The sequence below is a fragment of the Gracilinanus agilis genome, chromosome 1, assembly GCF_016433145.1.
Source record: "Gracilinanus agilis isolate LMUSP501 chromosome 1, AgileGrace, whole genome shotgun sequence".
Lineage (NCBI taxonomy): Eukaryota > Metazoa > Chordata > Mammalia > Didelphimorphia > Didelphidae > Gracilinanus > Gracilinanus agilis.
In genome coordinates, this window is record NC_058130.1 from 4,732,210 (window position 1) to 4,756,618 (window position 24,409).

General features: G+C 45.0%; 1 protein-coding gene across 1 annotated transcript in view; it reads right to left on the reverse strand.

Annotated features, from left to right (window-relative positions):
• Positions 1-24,409, reverse strand: part of HECW1 (HECT, C2 and WW domain containing E3 ubiquitin protein ligase 1) — a 161,360-nt gene that overhangs the window by 85,321 nt on the left and 51,630 nt on the right. The window contains exon 4 of the mRNA XM_044675362.1: positions 4,645-4,720. Coding sequence (XP_044531297.1) covers positions 4,645-4,720 — 76 coding nt within the window. The remainder of the gene's footprint in view (positions 1-4,644; positions 4,721-24,409) is intronic.

The following is a 24,409-nucleotide window of genomic DNA, read 5'->3' on the forward strand; positions in this document are numbered from 1 at the left end:
TCTTTCTTTCTTTCTTTCTTTCTTTCTTTCTTTCTTTCTTTCTTTCTTTCTTTCTTTCTTTCTTTCTTTCTTTCTTTCTTTCTTTCTTTCTTTCCTTCTTTCTTTTTCTTTCTTTCTTTCTTTCCTATGTGGAAATTTATCACCTAGATTAGCATCTCTGCCTGTATTCCATCATTACTGGATCCTCAGTATCTGAATCAACCTGCAGGAGGTCACCTGGATGCTCACCACATGCAGACTTACTGGCTAGACATTCTGGCTGGAGAGTGCAGCCAGCAAATGGCTCCAAGCCTCACATCCCTAATGCCCACTCTAGGGGCAAACCCAACCCTTGAGAGATTGGACCCAAAGCTCACCCATGAAGAATTCACCCCTGATGCATGCCACCAGCTACTTCCTCTGACTTAGGTTCTCTCTGTTTCCATACAATTACATCCCTCTCTAAACCTCCCTTCTCTTAGCACCCTCTCTTGTGACTCTTGTGACTCATTTCCTTTCTCTACACAAAGACAAATCACTGATCTTTCCACCCTTGATAACTCTAGACACAGTCAACTCAAGCCTGGGGGATGGTTTCTCAGCCATGTCTCTCTCTTTTGTTTTTTCAGGTAGAGATTTGGTTTATTGTGAAATAGAAATTACAAGGGCAGATGTCTGCAGATATCCTCCCAGTTCAAAACCTGAGACCTTGACCATTGACATTCATCAGATAGCCATGTCTCTTAATACCAATGACCACTTCCTGGAGAATGTCCAGACAGCTCCCTTATAGCCTAAGGCATCTAATAAGTAATAATAAGTAAGGCAGCCAAAAGGGCCTCTTTGATTGGGTCCACAGTTCTGTTTCCCTCAGTTTATCAACAGTGGGCTAGGAGTCAGCAGCCCTAAACCAGAATAAGGATGGAGGGTTTCCTGGTACATGCTGCCTCCTGTCTGTCCCTCAGGGGCTTTGTTGCTTTAGTTAAGTTGGTTTTTGGTCCTTCTGGTGACATGGGGTTTAAGACAGGGCTTAGATAATAGAACTGAGAGTTGGGAAGAGTCCTTGGGGTCATCTTGTCCAATGGCCTTAATTTTAGAGATGCAGAAATTGGGACCCAGAGATATCTGTGTGATATGCGTGAGATCATGAGGGCTCCTTCCAGCATGATTCAAATTGGAGCTTTCTAAATCCATTCACTGCCTCTGCTACTCCTCTCAATTGGCCACTGACTTAACGGAGACAGTCAGCCAGGCCTGCAGAGGCTCAGTTTTCTCATCTGCCAAATAAGGGATTGGCCTGAAAGATCCCCAGACATTTCCAGCTTTTGAGCCATCCCTTCTAACAAGAATAACAAAAGAGGGGAAAAATTAGCCCAACTAAGAGTATTCTATGGCATGTTCCGCAGCTATGGTCCCCCACTTCTACAAAGCAGTGGTTGTGGCTGAGAGGTATGTTCTCCTCTCTTGTCTTCAGGCTTGTTATCATTTCACAGGCCACACTCCCTTTTCACTGTTTTTGTGGCTGCTGTGCTTCCCATTTCTATTGTTGGAGTCTTAGTGTATGTTGCTTTCCTACCTCTGTTTACCCTACTTTGCATTAGCTCACATGACGACAATGATATTTTTTAGGCCAAATGTAAGACTACATTTCAGCCTATTAGACATCACCTTCTTGAAATGGCCTCTGCTGGAGCCCGTTGAGTTCTTGAACAACCTTACTCAGTTCTCTCTAGAACTCTAGGGGCACAGTTGTTTCTGGGGCTCCCATTGAACCCATGTCATTAGCCTCTCTCTCTGAATGTCTAAACTCTGAGTTGCACTGCCTTCCCTGTAAGTGTTTTGTCCTTGCCAGTGGAATTCCAGAGCTCTAGAAGGCACATGAGGGATCTTCTGGCTGATCTTCCTCCCCTGTCAGATGGGATGATGTGAAACAATCTTGCTCAGTTATTCAGCTCTCAGAGCTCCCCAGGGAAGGGGACTTCAGGATCTTCCTTCATCTTTACTGCCGATCGCTAACAACCTAAGAACTTCCCCCGAAGTCCTCCTTAGAGCCAACCTGCAGAGCCTTCCCCTGTCTTTCTCAATCTGGCTTCCTGCCAAGGCAATGTCAGCCAGACACCTGCTCAACAGGCCCATCATCAAAGAACAGTAACAGAAAACAGAGGAGAATTAGTGGAGTGAACAGGCCATCGGGGAAGGTGCCATGAGAACATGGCGGAAGTATGGCTAAGCCTAGACTCTCGGCGGGCTTGGGGCTTTGAACAAAACAGAGCGATGGCCTCACAGAGAGGAATTTACCATTATTTAGGCCAGTCTGTTTTTGAGGAAGCATATCAGAGCCATTGCAGCAGCATTGAAAGGTACTCCAGGCCCTCGCGGTCTTTTAGCCAAAGAAAGAGCTGCTCTGGAGGGGCCCACAGTAGCCCTGGAACTGGCCCCAAGGCAGGCAGAACTAGGCCTGGAGTATGGTTCATGCTGCCTCAGGAGCAAAAAAATTCCCCTGATGTATCCCTGCATGGAATATTTGACTACAGCCACAAAAAATGCAGTAACAAAATGGGGCTGTGAAGGGCATTTGCTCTGGGGAGGCTGGGTGGCCCCAGAGAGCTAAGATGACTTAGAATTCACCTCTTTAGAGGATCGGGCACACTTCTGCACACAGGTGCAGACAAGGAAAGCCAGATGCCTTAGATGAGCCAGGGCCACCCACCACTGACATCCCCGTCCTAAAGGAAGCATGGCTTTTCCTGTTTTCTATATGGCTAGCTTGGCTCTTTGCTCTAGGGAGGACCTTAAAGTGGATCCCAAGTGTTGATGCTTCCAAAATGGTCCTTACAGGGTCCTCAATGACCACATAGCCAGAATGATCACAAGGCATTCAGAAAATAAGAGACAAAAGTACGTCCTCCAGGCTTCACAATGGCAGGCTCCTGGGGACCCAGTGAACACTCTGCTTCTGGGAGAACAGGTTGAGGAGACTCCAGAGGTGACTTTGCCTCCCAGTGCAAGTCATCTCTTGTGTGTCGAGAACTGGGACAGAAGAAAGAAGGTAAAATGCCTCTGGGGTGCCATGACAAGGATATGCCACCAGAATTAGAAGACCCGTGTGTCGGCTCTAGATTTCCCCTATTATTATCGGAGAAAGCACTTGAGCCTCAGTGTCTTCATTTGGACTATGGGGATGAGCTAATAACATTTGGCAGACCTGACTCACAAGGTGGTGACACCCAAAGGAGTTAATGTACATAAAAAGGCCTGGGAAACTCTACAGATCTCAGGATTGTCACTGTGATCAGAAGACGCTGCCCTCGCCTTCAAGGAGTTACCATCTAAGTATAAAAACAAGACATTCATCTGCCCCAACTGGAGAACGTGAGAAGGTAGCAATTCCCAAGTGAGGATGAAGGGGAATGAACGTTAATGGCATAGTCGTTCAGAACATGGAAAGATCATGATGGGTTAAAGGAACCAGGTAAGGCTTCTGGGATGAGGCAGGGCCTGAAATGGTCCATGAAAGATCATAGGATTCTAGGTTTAGAGATGGAAGGGACCTCAGAGGCAATGGAGCCCAACCCCTTCATTTTATGAATGAGGAAACCAAGAAAATGACTTGTCCAGAGTCACACCAGAAAATGCTCTAGGTAGGTTTGGAACCCAGGCCCTCTTGACTGGAAATCCAGCATCACTTCCTATACCACCCATCTGGATTGGGAGTGTAAAGACAGAGGGAGCCTCATTTTTGTCTTTGGAGTCTCAGCACCCATGTGCACAGGTCCTGGGCCAGAGTAGGAGCTAATCATGCTGGTTGATTGATTAACTGATTGGTTGATTAGTAAGGAATGGGACAAGAAGGGGAAAGGTACCAGAGTCCATCATCAGTAGGTAACTGATGCAGGTTCTGGAACATAGAGGTAATAAATGACTGTCTCTTCCTCCCCTTTCCTCCCTTCCCTCTTCTCCACTGCTTTCTTTCTCTCTCTCTCCTCTCCACTCCCTTCCTCCCCTCCTCCAGGACCTGCTGCAAAGAATAATTAGGACGTGTTTTTAAAATCCTCCAAACACACCAGGATGCATCAAGTGTGTCTATTGACATGTTGGTCATGCTTGAAGTCACCACAGCCAAGTCTCAATGATTCTGGGATCATTTCACTCCACAAGTTCTGGTTTAATGATTTCCCACTTTTTCCTTCTTTTCCTCATTTGGCCTCCTGTGGTCTGAGTCATCAACATTTGCCCTTACAAAGTCAATGGGCTGGGAGGAGGAGGAGAGGAGGAGCCAGCAGGTAGCCCCCAGTGCTGGCTGGTCGCATACACCTCTTGACGTTTTTTGTGCATGAAATGAACTGTAACTTCGGGCACCACCTCTCAGATGTTACTGGTGGCCCGCATCCCCACCCCTCCATCCCGAACTGGGGAATGGCCCAAAGGTTGTCTTTCCTTCTAGAAAGAAACCACTTCCCTCGCTGTCATCCCAATTGATGTTCCAAGGAATGAGGCTCCTGCTGCTTCCCGAGGAGAGTGCTCCAGAGTCCCCGAATGGTTTGCTGACTTGTCTGAAGGCCCGCAGAGAGTCAGCAGCCTGCCTGGGACAGAAGTGTGGGACTCCTGGAAGCCACGGGACTTTCCTACTCTAAGCACAAATGGCCCCTCATTAGCAAACCATACCTGATAGAGAGAAGCTGATCAGTCTCCGGCTTCCTTGACCCTGGGCAGCCTCATCATTGGTGATAGTTTTCAAAGTCTGTTGGAAGAAGGGAATTGGGGACAATGTCAGTGTTGGCTGCATTTGCCCAACTTCCTGCAGCTGGACCTGGGCTATGTCTGAGGCTACAGTCACCCAGGGGAATTCCCACACTTTTTGCAAAGCAACAATGAGGCAGAGGCCTCCTTCTGGGGAGATGCTTTCAGAGACTGGAGATCCTTGGCCGCCATACCATGATTATATCCTTGGCTCCCCTGCCCCGGAGCACCAGAAAGGTTTCCTTGTTAAATTAGCTCTCCAGTTTCAGGACATCTCAGAGGACATCTACATATTGACTGTGTTCTGATTTACCAGAGACAAAGCAGTTAAATCTCTTCTTGAGGGCATTGTTCTAGGATTTTGGGGGTTACATGAACCCACATATGCTAGCAGAACCCTAATCAGGTATGGGGCAAGTCCTGATAGCCTTTTCCCAAGCTGGTAACTTGGAGGAACCACTTCCAGGGCAGTTTGCCTAGAGTATACTCTCCCTTGGAGTTGGGGGCAAAAGTGGGGTGCTAAGAATTGTCAATGAGGGAGAGACAGAGACCATAGGACACAACACAAGACAGCTTCTAGGAAGGCTGCTGCATAGTGGGCTAGTGGGAAGATAGGAGTAGCATTTGATGGGGAAAGAGCTCATCTGACACCATCATCTGGTTTATTGTTTGTAGATGGTCAATAGGTACAGTATTAAAACCTACTACATCTATGCTGCTAAAGCACTAACAGTGTTGCCAGGGTCCTTTAAATTTGGTGTCCCTCAAATTCAGTGCCCTAAGGCAAAGCCCTAGCTGCACTACCCTAGTTAAAACTATTTGGGGATGAGGGAAGGATTCAATCATCTTTTTTTTAATACCAGTTCTAGAGATTAACTACTGATTATAGTAGGCTCCCAACATAAAATTTATTTGATTTTTTTTACCAATTACATGGAATAATAAATTTCCACAGCAGTTTCCCAAACTTATATGATCCAAATTGTCTCTCTCTCTTCTTTCTTCCCCCATCCTGGAGCTGACAAGCAATTCAGTCTGGGTTATACATGTATTATCACCCAAAACCTATTTCCATATTATTCATTTTCATAAGTGAATAATTTTATAAAATTAACAATCACATATCCAAATAAAGAAGTGATAAATCATGTGCTTTCATCTGCATTCCTACTCCCAACAGTTCTTTCTCTGGAGGCAGAGAGCATTCTTTGTCTTAAGATCCTTTGAATTGTTCTGGATCATTGTATCATGAGAGTAGCAAAATCTCTCACATTTGTTCGTCCCATGATATTTCAGTTACTGTGTACAATGTTCTCCTGGTTCTGCTTATATTACTCTGCATCAGTTTATGGAAGTCTTTCAAGCTCTTTCTGAAATCATCCTGTTCATCATTCCTTACAGCACATAATAGTATTCCATCACCATCATAGACATTCCATCACCATTACAGTCATTCTCCAAATGAAGGACACCCCTTTAGTTTCCAATTCTTTGCCACCAGAAAAAGCGCAGCTAGAAATATCTTAGTCCAAAGAGGTCATTTCCCATTTTGTTAATCTCTTTCCCAACATACATTTAAAAAGATAATTATGTCTATGTATATATTCTGCATACATACCTCTACGTATGTAGATGAAAGGATGTCTATATGTATAGGAATCAGTGGAGGGAGTCTCTATCCCAACAGTTACCTATCCTAGAGGAATCCCAGGTCCTGATCAAGTACTCATCAGGAGCAGCAGTTTGGCCCTATGGGTTGAGAGCTGGAGTTTGAATCTAATCTCAGACACTTGTTAACTATGTGACCCTGGGCAAGTCACTTAACTTTTCTCAGGCTCAGTTTCTTCATACATAAAATGATTTGCTAATAGTACCTCTCTCACAAGGTTGTTGGGAGGATCAAATGAGATGATAATGTGGTTAAAACATTTGCAGATCTTAAAGTGCTATTGAAATATCAGCTTTTAGAATTGTTACACACATATGAGCATATGTGTATATATATATACATATATATATATATACACATATATATAGAAATAATAGTCCTCCAAATCATGACCCACTTCCCCTCCCTCCCACAGCACACACACCTACACCCTCCACAGTGTACTAGGCAGAGAAGAGAGCTGACCTGGAGACCAGGAGGACCTGGGTTCCAGTCTTGCCTCCTACCCTCACTGACCATATGACCCCTGACAAGTCACTCTAAGCCACTCTTTCTGATCAGAAGTTGCAAAAAACATCCTGGCTTGTGTTGATGGAGGGAGTTTGCTCATTCCGGAATTCCCTACCAGGCTACTGTCACAAGTCCAGATCTTGTGTAGAGACACCCATATTTGTATAATCCATGTCTACATAGAAACCTCATCATTATTAATAAATGCTTCTGTTTCTACTCAGCTGCTCACTTTGTTTCCTCAACCTCTCAGGAAGGTATGGGATGAATCAAGGCAATGGAATTGTGGGTAGGAAAGCATGAAGCCCAGTTGAATAGCCTCCCACCCCAACCCCACATCTCCCCATTTATCAGGAGGGGAGGGGACTTGATATCCCAGGGGCCAACAGGTAGGGAGAAATTCTGATTGAGATGCCTCAAGTAGTGAGGGATCTCCTCCCTCAGCTGCTAATGCTTTCTCATTATAGGGCCCAGACTGAGAGAAGTGACCCCAGTCCTACTTTCTGATCTCAATAGGCAGGGCAGTCCCAAGCTCCCACAAAGCCTCTTTTTCTCATGATGGCCACCACAATATAGTCTTCTCTTAACTTTTCTGTGTTATGTGTATTCTCTTTTGGATGGACTGTGAGCCCCTGGAGAGTAGGGACCTCAGCAATCCCATTTAGGGCTCCTCAGTACCCTCTATAACATCTGGCACAATAAATGCTTGCTGAATGATATGAATACATGTAGAACCTATACCAAATTGCTTCCATCTGAGGAACGGGGAAAGGGAGGTTGGGAGGGAGAGAATTTGGAACCTGGAATGGTAGAAAATGAATGGAACTGGATACCCTATACCAAGATAAACTCAGAATGAGTGAATGACTTGAATATAAAGAAGGAAACTATAAGTAAATTAGCTGAGCACAGACTAGTATACTTGTCAGATCTCTGGGAAAAGAAAGATTTTAAAACCAAGCAAGAGTTAGAAAACATTACAAAATGTAAAATAAATAATTTTGATAACATTAAACTAAAAAGATTTTGTACAGACAAAACCAATGCTACCAAAATTAAAAGGGAAGCAACAAATTGGGAAAAATCTTTTTTTTTAACAAAAAAATCTTTTTTTTTAACAAAAAAACTCAGACAAAGGTCTAATTACTCAAATATATAAGGAGCTAAATCAATTGTACAAAAAATCAAGCCATTCCCCAATTGATAAATGGGCAAAGGACATGAATAGGCAATTTTCAGATAAAGAAATAAAAACTATCAATAAGCACATGAGAAAGTGCTCTAAATCTCTAATAATTAGAGAAATGCAAATCAAAACAACTCTGAGGTATCACTTCACATCTAGCAGATTGGCTAAAATGATAGAAGGGGAGAGTAATGAACGTTGGAGGGGATGTGGCAAAATGGGGACATTAATGCATTGCTGGTGGAGTTGTGAATGATCCAACCATTCTGGATGGCAATTTGGAACTATGCTCAAAGGGCTTTAAAAGACTATCTGCCTTTTGATCCAGCCATAGCACTGCTTGGTTTATACTACAAAGAGATAATAAGGAAAAAGACTTAGACAAAATAATTTACAACTGCACTCTTAGTAGTGACAAAAAATTGGAAAATGAGAGAATGTCCTTTGATGGGGGAATGGTTGAACAAATTGTGGTATCTGTTGGTGATGGAATACTATTGTGCTTAAAGGAATAAAGAACAGGAGGAATTCCTGGAATGACCTCCAGGAAGTGATGCAGAGTGAAAGGAGCAGAGCCAGATCATTGTACATAGAGACGGATACACTGTGGTACAATTGAACATAACTGACGTCTCTACTAACAGCAATGCAAGAATCCAGAGCAAGGCTGAGGGACTTACGAGAAAGAACACTATCCACATTCAGAGGAAGAACTGTGGGAGGAGAAACACAGAAGAAAAACAACTGCTTGAACACATGGGCTGATGGGGATATCATTGGGGATGTAGACACCAAATGATAACTCCAATCCAATAATCAATGATATGGAATTAGGTCTTAATCAATGATACAGGTAAAACCCAGTGGAATTGTGCTTTGGCTAAGGGGGGTTAGGGGAGTTTGGGGGAGGGGGAAGAACATGAAACATGTAACTATGGGAAAATATTCAAAAGAAAAAGAAAAAAAGAAAATGGATGGAATTGGGAAAAAAATCTGAGAAAAACAATTGCTTATTGACTTATTAATAAACCTGGAGACCAAAGCTAGGCAAGAGGAAACAAACAGACCCCAGCTAGGCAACAAGAAGCTAACAAAATGGTTGCTAACAATATCCCACCCCTTTCAGGGACATCCAATGAAGTTAATCCAAGTAGTTCACCTGCCCCAGAGACAACCAGTAGAGGCGACCCAAGCTGTATTACCCCTGAAAGCTATAATATCTTATGATTCCCTCACCCGAATACGACCCCGCAGCCCCCTCTCCTGGCTTCAGACTCTCCCTTGCCACTTCTTTCCTCTATTAAAGCTTTGCTATATTACCTTACTTTGGCCTCACTGTCTCTTGCCTCAGTCCCCGTGCCAGTCCTCACAGACAGCTCGCTCACTTCCTAGGTCTTGAGGGCTGGGCTGGGTCTCATGGTTGCACAGGGCAGTGTCCAGGACCCGCTGAGCCGCTTCACAAGGGGCACCAGAGGGAAGGCCTGAGAATGGGGGGCGCCATTGAGCATCATGAAATTGACATTTTTTCCCCTGATGTCTATTCTTCCCTTTTGAGAAAATCAAATTTCATGACAACTGGCCTGAACAGCGTGGCCAAATTCCCTTGAAAATCAAATTCACCTTTTCACTGAGAGGTGGGGGATGCCTGGGGCAGAATGTGAGATGCACTGTGCAGGGAGGGCTCACTTTGCTGCTGTTTGCTTCACTGTTCTCTCATTTATGAGGTAGATTCCAAGAGCACTGGGAGGGAGGGGAGGGGAGGTCTTTATAGCAGTGACTCTGATGTCAAGTCAGAAGTCAACAATAAAGCTTTTGAACAGTATACACTCACACAGATTCTGTAATATAGTGTATATGCCATTGTATCATACAGTGCACACCTACAGGATACATAGTACACACACATATATCCATTGTGGGTGTGTGTGTATCTACACACACTTGTATCTTTTTCTTCTCTCCTTGGGCTCAGCTCAGGTCTCACCTCTTCCATGAAGCCATCCCTGAATGCTCCCTCCTCCCTGAAACTCCTTGTGCATACTCCTCTGCTTCCTCATTGCCTTCCCTTCTAGAGCATGAGCTCCTTGGGGACAGGGACCCTCTTTGGTTCTGTCTCTGCAGCAGCCCTGGGACAGAGGCAGCAAAAGAGCATTCTCCTGCAATGGCCCCAAGATGTGGGTGAGAAGCATTAGCTGCATGGGCTGGGGAAGCAGGGGGGCTGCAGGAGAGGGGTACACAGCTTTGAGAGCCTGAAGGAGGCTGCTGCTGGTGACAGTGTGGAGGGAAGTGTGGCCCTCAGCAAGGAAGCCTATCAGAACATGTCGGTGTCCTGGGGCCAACCCTCCGTGAACTCTGGGAGGACCTGTGACCCCCGTCATAAAATGCTACTTTCTCCTGACCCACCAATACATTCACGTATCAATATTTCTTTAAAACAAGCAAATGGCAAGAACTCACTGAACCTTAAGAAAGGCGACGGGCTGTCCAAATGAGCCCAACATATGACCTACCCATGTATGCATGGGATGGGCTACTCATTGTCCTGTATCTAGAGGCAGGCACAGTGGTGAGAAGGGTACAGGGCACTGGGGTTCCATTCTGAACTTTCAAACTTACTACCCAGATGATGTTGGTCAAAACTCTTTTTCTCAGTGGGCCTCAGTTTCCTCACCCGCAAAATGGGGTCAGTCACATATACATTGCCCACCTTCACCTCCTGGGGCCATTGAGAGGAAGGTGCTCTGCAGTTCTTCATCCCTCTCTGGGTGACCTTGAGCAAATCTCATTCCCTCTCTGGGCCTCAATTCCTTTCTCTATAAACGACTGGGTTAGATTGGCTGATGCCTGATGCCTCTTCCAAAACAGATCTAGGCTAGATGCTGATCCACTTTCTGTCCAGTCACATGGTAATTATATCTGTTGTTTCATCTGCGGAGGAGACGGATATCCAAGCTCATGCATGAGTTAGCCATTGACAAACACCTTAACCAGGGATGAGACACTTCTAAAACAAAGGGGTCAGGGTCCATGCTCCACACAAGAGTCACAGAGAAAAAAAGGTCAGAAAAACCAACCCACACATTGGAAAAGGCCCAACTGTGGACCCCCAACCTCTGCAAAAGAGGAGCAAGAGGTGGCTTTTCATCTTTCTTTTGGGGAGCCAAATTTGGTCCTTATGATTCCATGATGCTGAGTTGCTGGGTTAGCAGCCGTGCCATAAACACTCTCAAACATGGAAAGATCTTCTTCATTTCTCACAGTCAAGGACTATCCAACATAACAAGTAAATCTTCAAGCCTTCCCTGGGATTGTTGGGTAAGATGGCAACCAGCTTCTCCATGAATTCTATTCAGCTGCATATTAGATTGTTCTTCACCATCTGCCTTGACTTCATTCAAGAAGGCAGAATTAGAGGGCCTTGGGTCAGCGCTGACCTTTTGAAATAGAAGGGCATTCAGCAACCAGAAGGCATCCCTGTGGATGGCTGTGGAACCTTCTTCACAGGAATCAAGAAGAGCAAGAGGTTGGGTATTGGTGGGGGAGAGGCAGAGGCTTAATTATAGTCAGCAATGAATTCTCTGTGTAACTTTGGATGAAGTAAAAACAAGGGAGCTGGGTTTGAGGGTATCTAAGTTCTCATCAAGATCTCAGGATTCTAAGATGCTATAAATCTAGCCTTGCCTGGAAAGAGGTAATGGCAAGGCTAAAAAGGCCCACCATGGCTATTGGGTTTGAATCTGTGATAGACTTTAGGGGTCATCAACTTTGTCTCCCTCATTTTACAAATGGGTAACTTGAGGTAAATGGAGGGGAAGCCATTCTCCAGTTTTCATTCTTCCTTGGTATCAAGGTATTGATCCCACCTCTGAGAATTATTACCTGGGTAGCCTTGAGCAAGTCACTCACCCTTCCTTGGCTTCAGTTTTCCCATCTATAAAATGAGAGAAGTGTAGCCTAGATGGTCCCTGAAGTCCCAACCAGCTCGAGACAATCAGTTGTTAAGTCTTGTCAGTTCTGTTTCTCTAACAACTCACACTGGTCATCTTTTGTCCAGAGATTTTGTCTATTTCTATTTAGTTTGATGTGTGTCTGCATAGATTTAGAGGTAGAAGGCACCTTAGAGGTCATCAAGTCCAACACTCTCATTGTACAGATGGAGAAACTGAGGATGGAAGAGGTCCAAGTCCAAGGTAGGAAGAAAGGGCCTTTTGACTCCAGAGCCAGAGCATTTCCCCTACCACGACCTACTCCATCTTTCCCTACCCCAGGAAAATGTAAATGTAAGTTATTATCACCTCTACCTCCAAACTGCTTTATGGGGATAGAAAGATAGACAGAACAGACAGACAGACAGTCAGATAGATGGATGGATACATAGATTGGTAGATACATAGATTGATAGATAGTTACATAGATGGATAGATACATGAATACATAGATATGTAGATACATAGATACGTAGATAGATATCATCTTCCCAATTTTACACATGAGGAAGACAGGCTGAAAGGATCATGGAGAGAAACAGGTGTAGCAGCATGGGGGCATCCAAGCTCCCACTACCATGCTTGACTCAAGAAAGAGAACCCGTTTGTCACTTGCCATTGTCCATTAACTCGCATACTGAATTTAAAAATGAATTATTTATGTTATAACCCGTAGAATCCATGGCCAGAGACCTGGCTAAGGATTGCACTTTGTCCCTAGACTCCCTTCTAGTTAGACTGACCCCTTGTTTGGAATAGCGATTGCTTTGGCATAGAGGGGTGCAAGGAGACCTCATTACTCAGAGCTCCTGGCCACTTTCATTTAATTTTCCATGTTTCTTCCAAGGACATGCATTTCTTGTACAAGTGTCACACCATTCCAGAATGGCCAAGGTGAGTGGATAGCATGGGGGAGTGGATAGAACACAGAACTTAGATTGAAGAGGTTTGGGTTCAAATCATTTCCTTGTCACTCATTTATCTGGTTGACCCACCTGAAGGCAGCTTTTATGATGGGGCCCTCAACAGAAATAGAAAGGCTTGGAGGAGTGTCCGGATAAAGGGAAAAGGAATGATTTCTGATTTAGTTGCCCTGAGTTGGAGATGTCTAAAAGACATCCAGAGCTGACTGGCAAGCAGTTGGAGCTCAGAATAGAGCCTAGAGCTGGACATACGAATTTGGGATCTCTGCATAGAGAAATCATGGCAGAACAGAGATATATGTAAAGAGAGAAGAGGCAAGGATAGAGCAGTAGAGGACAGCCCCAGCTTAGGAGGAACGAGATGAAGGTGATCCAGGAAAGAAGACAGAGAAACAATGGTCAGACAGGCAGAAGGGGAACCTCAAGCAGATGGTGTCATGGAAGCCAAGGAAGGAGAGTGTTCAGACAGAAAGGGGAGCAAACAGAACCACTGAAAACTCTAGGAAGGTCCAGGAAGGTGAGGACTGAGAAAAAGCCCATAAACTTAGCTTTTGGAGATTCTTGGTAACGCTACAGAGAGCAGGTGGTCAGAGCCAATTGCCAGGGTTAAGTTGAAGATGGATGTAAATATGCAGCCTAGGTTACACCAAGTAGCACGAGGTAGCCAGGAGATGTATGGATGAACAAGGAATGGGCCAATCTCTCAGTGAGAATGAGGAAAGGTGTCCTGATGGGCATGGGATGCCTAAAGACCTAGAGGAGGGTCTCTGACTAGCTGGGACAGCGTGCCTCTTGATGCGTTTCTCTTGAACTTGGATACAAATATGATTGGATCAGAGGGTGGAACTCCCTTGTATCTGAGGGGCTAACCCAGAAATAAATGCAGGCACACACTCCATATATATTCCATACAGGCAGGTCCACCCTACATTGACTACATTTGGGAACCATGGCTGGAATGGAGTCTTTCGAAATAGATAACTGAAAGTGGCAGAGAGATGTACAAATGTGTCACATTTCCCCAAGCCTGCCAACACATGGATGCCCACACAGAGATAGACATTAAGGTTCTACTCACCTGCTCTGGGAGACAGCCCCCTTCTGGGCACGCCATGATTATTGTTCTTCCAGGATACTCCCCAGCCAGTATCACCACTGGGGAAACTCTAGGAGCTCTGAGAAAGCTTGGAATGGCAGAGCCATCAGCTCACACTGGCACCTCCAGCACTGAGGGGTCCTAGCTTTCCCCTGCAATTGGGTTAGCACAAATCGGGGTCTTCAATCCCTGGTGACATGTTAGCAGGCTTCCTTCACTTAAAGGCTTCTGTCCTTCACCTAGCAAAACAGTGCTAGTTCTGAATCCTTCGGGATCAGGACAACACTGGGACAAGATGGTTAAGAATGGGTTCCGAGTCTCTGGCAGTGCTGGGATTATAGCTGAGCTTAGGAGGAGGACATGCCAATTGTCTGCCTCCCTTACGTCACCAGGGATATGTTTTGGAGAGTAATGATCTACCAAGAGTTAAGCATTAATTGTTTTGAAGAGCAGTGGGAGGTTTCCAGCAGAACCAAGCTTGGCATAAGCATGGTTCAAGTCATGGAAAGGGTCACAAGGTCTACTGTGGAGACCATCTGCCCAGGAATAAAAGCAAAACAACAGGGAGATGCCTGGAGACACATCAGTTCTTTTTCAAAAATAATTTCTATTGATTTGACTATATGTCTCCTTCATAGCCCAACCAATCTCTCTCCTTTCTTCATTCCATTATTAGCAATAGGTTAAGAACGATAGAAAAGAGAGCAGTTGAACACAATTAGGCCAAGAATATCTTGGAGGCTTAATACAAGACACATGCTGTTGGCCCTGGGTCAAGGGTTAGAAAGACAAGAATCATAGACAAGGGGGCAGAGACTCCTGGGTGAGTAACCTGCTACCAGGAGGCAAGACATGAATAGAAGAAAGTGAGGCCAGAGAAGAAATCGGGGACTGAAGGTTACAACAAGAGCCAAGAATGGATTTAGGAAGAGGAATAAGGGAGAAGGGGAGCTGGAAGGAGTAGGGATTATGCTCAGACAAAAGAAGTTCAGATTTCATGATCTTGAAGTTGAGAGTTTTAGATGGGCCCATCTATGGGTGGCTGAAGTAGACCAGAGATATAGGTGATGGGAATTGAAGGAATTGCTAAACTAGAATACTTGGCTGTTGGAGAGGATGGAAGGTCCCATCTCTGAAGGCAGGCTTTGAGTTGAAGAGAAGACCGTGTGGTAGTTGGTGAGCTCCTCAGGAAGATATCTTTTCAGAGACAAGGGACTATGAACAGAGCATCCATTGTTAAGCTTGGTTGATGAGTCAGTTCATTTTCCTGAGCTTCTTTCCTGTCTTTCCTCTTTTTTTGCTATTGGTTTTAACAATAGAGCAAGGCTTCAAAGGAACACAGTACAGTGAGGGATGGGAGGACAGAGGTCTTGGTGAGGGGTCAGGTGGGTCAGTTCTGATGGCTGTTGGGCTGAGGGCTGGGTGTGGGGGCTAGATTTATAGTAAAAGGGGCTGCTAGTCCTGGACAATGGGCAGCGTTCATTGTACTGGGGCTGTATGCTACTCATTCCTCTCTAACTTTCTAGGTGACACCCCTCCCCAGCTCTCAGCTGACCCTGGGCCTGATGCTCAAATGACCCCTGGGTATTCAGTCAACCTTCCCACTGGGAAGTTTTTGCCTAAAACAGGAATGCTATAAACCCAAAGAGCCCAACTTTTGGGACAAAAACCCACTATTTGACAAAAACTGTTGGGAAAATTGGAAAACAATATGGAAGAGATTAGGTTTAGATCAACTTCTCACACCCTACACCAAGATAAATTCAGAATGGGTGAATGACTTGAATATAAAGAAGGAAACTATAAGAAAATTAGCTGAATATAGAATAGTATACATGTCAGATCTATGGGAAAGGGAAAATTTTAAAACCAAGCAAGAGTTAGAAAAAATTACAAAATGTAAAATAAATAATTTTGATTATATTAAATTAAAAAGTTTTTGTACAAACAAAAACAATGCAACCAAAATCAGAAGGGAAACAACAAACTGGGAAAAATCTTTATAACAAAAAATTCTGACAGAGGTCTAATTACTCAAATATATAAGGAGCTAAATCAATTGCATAAAAAATCAAGCCATTCCCCAGTCGATAAATGGGCAAGGGACATGAATAGGCAATTTTCAGATAAAGAAATCAAAACTATTAATAAGCACATGAGAAAGTGTTCTAAATTTCTAATAATTAGAGAAATGCAAATCAAAACAACTCTGAGGTATCACCTCACACCTAGCAGATTAGCTAAAATGATAGAAGTGGAGAGTAATGAATGTTGGAGGGGATGTGGCCAAATTGGGACATTAATGCAATGCTGGTGGAGTTGTGAACTGATCTAACCATTCTGGATGGCAATTTGGAACTATGCCCAAAGAGCTCTAAAAGACTGCCTGCCCTTTGATCCAGCCATACCACTGCTGGGTTTGGACCCCAAAGAGATCATAGATAAGCAGACTTGTACAAAAATATTTATAGCTGCGCTTTTTGTGGTGGCAAAAAAACTGGGGGGAAAAAGGATGCCCTTCAATTGGGGAATGGCTGAACAAATTGTGGTATCTGCTGGTGATGGAATACTATTGTGCTCAAAGGAATAACAAACTGGAGGAATTCCATGTGAACTGGAAAGACCTCCAGGAAGTGATGCAGAGTGAAAGGAGCAGAATCAGGAGAACATTGTACACAGAGACTGATACACTGTGGTAAATCTAATGTAATCGACTTTTGTACTAGCAGCGATGCAATGACCCAGGACAATTCTGAGGGATTTATGGAAAATATGCTACCCACATTCAGAGGAAGAACTTCAGGAGTGGAAACACAGAAATAAAACAACCGCTTGAACACATGGGTTGATGCGGACATGGTTGGGGATGTGACACTAAGCGACCACACCAATGCAATTATCAATAATATGTAAATAAGTCTTGATTGATCACACAAGTTAAAACCAGTGGAAATGCAAGTTGGATATGGGGGGGAGGTTAAAGTGGGGTGAAGGGGAAAGTAAAAACAAGAACCACGGAAAATTTTTCTAAAAAAATAAAATATTAAATAAAAAATAAAAAATAAAACAGGAATGCTAGGCAGGGCAATGTGTTTCTAGAGCAGAAAGGGGCTTAGAGGCATAGAAAGGAGCAAGTCACAGGTGCTGGAGGCAACAGGCCACAGCCTGGATCTGGGGCTCCCTGGTGTGGGGATTTCCATTCCTCTTCACCTTTTCCTGCATCAAGTCCAAAAGTCAGGTTTCCTCCGTGCCTCTGATGAGCAAACCCTTGGGACTTCTGGGAGGAGGGGACAGGGCTGTGGGATGAAAGCCGGAGACCTACAAGCCAGAGCCACATCTTGCCAGTGGGCAGCTTGCCCACCCTTTGGGGAGGGGAATGGAATGTAGGAGTTTGTGAGCTATTGTTGGTCACATGTCCTACTAATTGGTAGCTTCTAATGCATTCATTCGCCAAACATTTATCAAGGGCTTGCCATGTGCCAGACAGGGTTCTGGGAACTGAGGAGACTACACAGATGGAAATGAAAGCACCCCTGTTCACAAGGAGCTTCTGACTAACCTACCAGGGGACCAAACTGCCCTCCAGTCATTCTTGGAAACTCTCTTCTGGCCGCCCTATCAACCATGTGGGGTGAGGACAGAATGTAAAGCTGTATCCAGCTGGAGATAAACTTCCTTACTCTCCAAAACGTTTTTCTCTGCTTTTAGCCTTTTCTGAATTTTGTCAAGAAATACATTCACATTCTGGCCAGAAAACGTTTCCAGAATGATTTCCAACCCCAAGAAAACTTCATGGGCCCTTCGCTGCCCTTGATGTAAATAAATATCTCTCTAGGGTTTCTTCAACAGAGATGGAGAAACTTTGGAATTTAAAGCATTCGAGCTCTCACTAATTAAGAGTTACCCATAGGGTTTGGGGCTGCTGCTACTGATCAAAAGCACTGCCTGGAATCCCTCCCTGTGGGGATAACACTGAAAACCTCTTTGAAGAGAAGAAATGAGCCAAAGGGGAATTCACAACTCCATCTAATCTCTTCAGACTTCCTTTAGCATGGAGGAGGGCATCTCAGGGATTTGTGCAGGCAGAGCTTTACACAACCCTGGACTGAGGTCTGGAAACTAAAATAGTATATGAGGTGTCCGGAGATCTTTGGGAAAGTTATTTAATGGGCCCAGCAGAACCCCAGGGCTTAGCACAGCGCCTCGAACATAGGGGGTGTTTGTGGATGGATCAGGATATCAAAGTCATCCTCACTCTCTAGTTACTCTGTGCTCCCAGGATGAAGGTCTCCATCGCTCAGGGAGTAGCAAGTTGCACACAGCAGGCACTTAACAGATGGTCCCTGAACCGAGGGGAAGGAAGTGAAGCCTAATGAAAAGAGCCAAGTTGGCTTTTGTCCTTTGTACTCAAAGAGGACCAAAATGACATCGCAGCATCGGGGTCAGTATATGGTGTGTCTGGTTGTGGCTGATCAGACCAAGAGGAACTCGGAAGGTATTCCTGGTGTTGATTGTCAGGCCAGAGTCAGCACAAGCGGCAGAGCATCCATCTATGCTCTGCTGCACCTGCCGCAGAGGCTGCATCGAGTGTACGGTCATCTGGGAAGAGAAAGTGGCGCCCCACCTGGCCCTCCGCTTTAGTCCTGGCTTGTAGCCCTTCCGAGTTAAGTCATTTGCCCTCAGTGGGGTAGCTGACCTTGCTGCCATTTTCATCCTTGTTCAAGGTGTCTGGCAACATTGCTGAAAACTTTGTGCTAAAAAGCACGGGAGGAAGCCCATAGCCTTGTTTCACTCTGCTGGGAACTGGAAAAGCCCAAGAGCATCGTCCCTTATCCAGAAACCATGCAAGCATGCCATCATGAATCTGGCATGCAATCCTGATGAACTTCTCTCATGACGGATGGTATCAAAGGCCTTGGTCAGGTGGATGAATGTGTGGATGGCCTCTGTTCTGCTCCTGGCATTTCTCCTGGGCAGCAAACACCACATTGACCATTTCTTGGCCCTCTCTGAAGCCACACTGACTCTTGGGTAGGTGACCATCTTCCAGGTGAAGGATCAGTCTATTAAGGAGGACTCTGGAAAGAAGCTTGCCACAGCGACTATGAGACTATTCTGCCCTGATTGGCACAGGACAACCTATTTCCTTTTCCTTTACAGAGGTGGACAATGGAGACAACCTTGATCTGTTGGGAGATAACCACTTCGACCCAGAAGATTTTTACTTGGAGATTAAAGACTTGTTTTTATATGCTGACTCTCCTACTCTTACTACCCAAGTGTCCCTTCCCCAGGCCTTGGTTTTCTCATCTATAAAATGGGAGGTTAGACATCAGTATCATCATCATCATTGACCATTATCCCAGGTTTCTAAAGCACTTTCCATATCTGATCTCTTCCTTCTCCACAATAACCTGGTAAGGTCAGTGCTGTTATCCCTGTTCTATGGGCCTAGAGAAGGGAAATGTCTTGTAGAAATGCCAGTAGAGATGTGAAGCAAGATTTGAGCTCTGATTTCCTGGTTGCAGGGTCAGCCCCTCTGAACTCAGTGAAGGAAGAATCATCGTCTTTCCTGGGTGTCTCATATTTCCCTTAGACATTACAGGAGCTATTCCTGGGCTGGCACAGCTTTTCCATTTTTTAGCTTTATGTTCCCAAGAGTAGCTGGCATGTGGTTCTCGATGGCGGTGGATTTGTTCCCTTGAGACCAGAATCAAGGGGGTGTCTGTGTGTTTGTTTTCTAGGTCTTAGTCCAATTACTCACTGAAAAATCATTTATTAAATGTCTACCATGTGCCATGCCCTGTGAGAGGCAATAGGAATACAAAGACAAAAATTAGACACGTTGGATTAAAAGGAATTTGGAGGTGATCTGAGATTGGAAGGAAACAGAGAGAGTGCATCCTGGGAGGAGGAAGAGCTGAGGAAAAGGTATGGAGGTAGTAAACAGAATATGGTGCATGAGAAACAGCGTGTAGAGGGGCGTCATGAGTAATCAGCCTGGAAAGGCCAAAGACAACAGCCGAGTTCTCTGAAATCAATACATGCTTGTGGGAAGCCCCTTTGACCCAGGAGTCTGGGCCTTGGCAGATTCTCTTTATAATTTGCAGTAGGTGAAAGATTCATCCCCTGCAGCACCAGGAGCAGCAAGTGCCTGGCATCCAGGAGGAGCCTAATTTGGTCATTCGGTGAATGAGAATTCCAGGGGCTTCAAGTACTTGCTATTTGCCAGGCACTGTGCCACAGAGAGTGGCAATGCAGAGGAAGGCAAAAGACAGCGGTGCCCTCAGGGGGAGACAGTCTGAAATAGGTGGGCACAGACACAGTAGAGACAGAGAAGAAGGGAGGTCAGCTGTTGGGGAGGCATGAGCAGCAGTAGGGGAGCGGGAGAGGTCTCCTGCAGAAGGTGGAATGGGAACTGAGTCCTGAAGGAAGCCAAGGAAAGAAAATGCTTGTGGATTGACTGACTGACTGACTGATTGATTTATCATCTCTACTTCAGTCACAGAAGTGTAAACTGGTCTGGAAGGGATGGGAGATGCCCACTTTCTGATTTCACAGATGGGAAAACTGAGGCTCTGAGAGGCAAAACAATGCATTTAAGACCTCACAGCCCATTACTGGTATAGCTGGTGTGTGAACACACGTCTCCTGACTACCAAAGCATGGTGTTTTATATAATTACATATGCCCTGTATGTCTATACCATATCATTACTTTCCTCATTCTTTCTAGAAAACTCCCCTCACTGAGCAGCTTGAGATGAGCTGACATGAGCTCCCTCAGGCCCTCTCCCCTGGTCCTCAATTCTCAGCATCATTACGCGCTCTCTTCTCTGTTCCTGTCACAGAAGAGGAGGTATCCTTAGTCCTCATTAATGCTAATCCCTCTTCTTGCTCCCTTGCTCCCATGGGGAGTTGACTTCCTACAAGACCACGCTTCACTGGTCCCATTCCCATCTGCCTACAAGCACACTCACAACTGCTACCAGCCTGCCTCCTTGGCATTCCTGATACCTTCCACCAGTCTGAATGACAGAGAGGGGGAAAAGAACTGTCCCTCCCTTACCTCATTCCAGCTAGGACACTGGGTCCCTGGAGAGAGGGGCCCTGAATGGCTCAGGGGTTGCAGGAGCTTCTGTCATGGTGGAGTAGGACCTCCTCAATTCAAAATGAGGGTGCCAATCAGTTCAGCTGATTGGGCGACTTTCCATTCATTCTGGACCCTTGATTCAAAGCTGAGTGCTTCCTTGGAAAGGGGGCCATAAGAATATTCTAAATGAGAGCTCCTGGCTTTGGAAAGGCAGCATGACTTGAGAGGAGATGCCAAGGGGGAACAGAGGAACCATTCTTTAGTCCCAGCTCTCACACTTGACTAGCTGGGTGACCGTAGCCAAGTGAAGTCACCTCTATGGACCTCAGGTTTTCTCCTGGAAGAGGAAGAGGTTGGGCTGAGTGGCCTTTAAGGCCTGTCCTGCTCTAAATATAGAGGACCTCTCAATGTCCTCTGCTCAGATATTGCCTGTCCTTGGAGGAAGAGAAGGAAGAGGAGGAGGAGGCTTGGATTCTTTCAGCCAATCGATCTTGTAGCAAGCACTTATTAGGCACCTACTATGTGCCAGGCACTATGCTGGATGATGAGGATGAAAAGATAAAAACATAATAGTTCCTGCCTTCCAGATCTTACTCTGCAATAGAAGGAAGACACTAAGTAAGATTAGGAGCAGGTAACCAGGTGTGGCCAGTGGCAGCAGGCAGGCACCCAGATGCAGGTGGGCAGGGCTCATTCCTGCTCTCTTTTCCCTCTGGTTGAGCAGGGAAGCAGAAGCTTTGTGCATTGCTCCACCCCACCTCTTCTAGAGGATGGAGCCTTAGGAGCCCAGGAGCTGCACAGAGCTCAGGGGAGGCTGTGCTCCTGGGCCAATGGAAAGGGGCCAGGCAGGAGCTGCTTTCATCAGGAGCTGGGAAGTTTGGTTATCTCGTGTCCAGGAAAATGCACCAGAGACCAAAAGAAGTGACAAATGGCTCTCCCCATTTCAGGAGCAATTGTGTGCCTTACGTGGGAAGATTATTTTTAAGAATTCCTTTGTACATTATCGAGGAATCATTGTGATAGATTTGCATGTTTGTATTGAGCTAAAAATTTCCCTCGATAACCCACAGGCTCAATAACTTTCCACTTACACTAAATTTATATGGCTGTCATTGAGCTGAGGAATTTTCCTCTAGTCCAGGTGCCTGATGTTTTCCATTAAATCTTTCCTCACCTCCCTCCTCCTCCTCCTCCTCCCTACCTCCTTGACTCTTTCTATATCTCCCCTTTGATTCTCTCTCTCTCTTTCCTGTCTCGGTCTGCTTGCTTCTGTTTCTCTCTCTGCCTCCTGCCTGTTTATGTGTGACTATCTGTCTTTCTCTCTTTCACCAACTCTTTGTCACTGTGTGTTTCATTCTGTCTCTTCTCCCACTCCGTCTCTTCCTTTCTCTCTGTACTTCTCCCTGTCTCTTTCTCCTCTGTCTCTCTATTTCTCTCCTAGCTCTGTCTCCACGCATGTTTCTGTGTCTGTCTGCCTCTTTCTTTCACATTAAACACATACACACACTTCCCAATTTGGTAAGGTCCCATTTCCAGATGCTTCAATTGCCGAGAACATCCAAGAGTGCGGGCTATCTGCCCAAGATTTGGGGTACAGCAGCCTCAGTACCCCCTTCACCATACCATGACAACTCTAGTTTCTTTTGTCCTTCCTAATCTAAGCTGTCATCTCTCCATGTTTTTCTCCCTCTTGTTGCTTCTTTTAAAAGTTACCCATATCCAATATGGGAAGCTCCACTTCCTTTTAGTAATCTGTATTCTCCTCCTAATTCCCAAGTAAAGCAACATATTGTCTCCCCCTCTGGACTCTGAGCTCCTAGAGGGCAGGACTAGTCTTTGCTTTTCTTTGTAGCACCAGCACCAAGTATAACTGCCTGTATCTTGATGGGAGAAGTCTGGGAGTTCTCCCTGATCCTCTTCTTTCCCTTATCTCTCAGAACCACTTTGCAGGTTTTATTCTTTCCCATAGCACAACATCTCAGTCTTAATCTGCTTTTCCTTCTGACTCTGGTTTCCCAACAGCCTCCTGATGGTCTTCCTAAAGCCACCTAGCCAGTACCCATATTCATCCAGCGTGTCATTGCTAGAATCCTGGAGCTGGGAGAAATCTGCGTTCCAACTTCATTGTCAGTGTTCATTAGCTGTCTGTCCAGGAGAAAGATAGTCTCTGGGTAAGTTTTCTCATCTGTAAAATGGAGGTGAGGCTGCCTAGAAAGTTTACCTCACAGGGTTGTCTTGAATGGAAAAATGGTTTCATACACAGAAAGTCTAGACTGTAAGGCATTGAAAGTGCTAATTTCATGATTTCTTAGCTAATATCATTATTATCTGGTTAGGTCGTTCCTTTGCTCAAAATGTTCAGTTTTCCCTATTGCCCCCCCAGTGTAAGCTTCAAACTCTTCTGCCTGGCATTCAAGGACTATGAAACCATCTTTTTTATCCTTGTCTCTCATTACATATACATGGGCTCTATGTTCCTATTCAACTGTACTCTTTCCCTCTGAACATGCTCTGTGCTCTCCCACTTCCCTGCCTTTGCTTGCCTCATCATGGAAAGTCCTCCCTCTCTCTCATCACCCATTGAATTTTGGCTTCTCCTTTTAATCTTCCTTTTAAATTCCACCCCCTTTGTGATGACATCCTCAATCCAGTTAATCAACAATAACCTTCCCCTTGAGACTTCACCAAGTACTTGTTTTCAGTAGCTTTCTTCAGCAGTTGTCATGGAATGGCACGTCTCTCCTGACTTGAGTCCCATTCTTCTCTGGACTACTGGAAAGCAGAGCGAGTTCTCTTATCTAAACCTTGCATCTCTTGGACCACTTTTCAAGGTATGCCAGATACATTTTGAGATTAATGATTGTTGAGTGAATGCATGACCAGTTTCATTGAGGTTCTGTTATACCTTCTGAGAGATGATTGGTTTTACAGTCCTTAACTCAGTTCTATCTGGGTCACTCTGAGTTAGTGGCACACCAGGTTGTCTTTTAATTATCTTAAGAAAAATCACAAATTTTTTAGCTTCAAATTCACAATAATTTTTACAAAGTGTAACATGACTCTTCTGGGCAAGCAGTATCAGGAGAAAACACAATAACAGTGTGTTTGCTGAATACACAAAGATTCTCCAATGATGACCATTGTGTAGGGCAGTCCTTAGTTGGAGGAAGAGTAGGCAGTTGCCTGTATTGTGCCACCTCCCAGGGAGAGAGAGTCTCATTTCCTTAC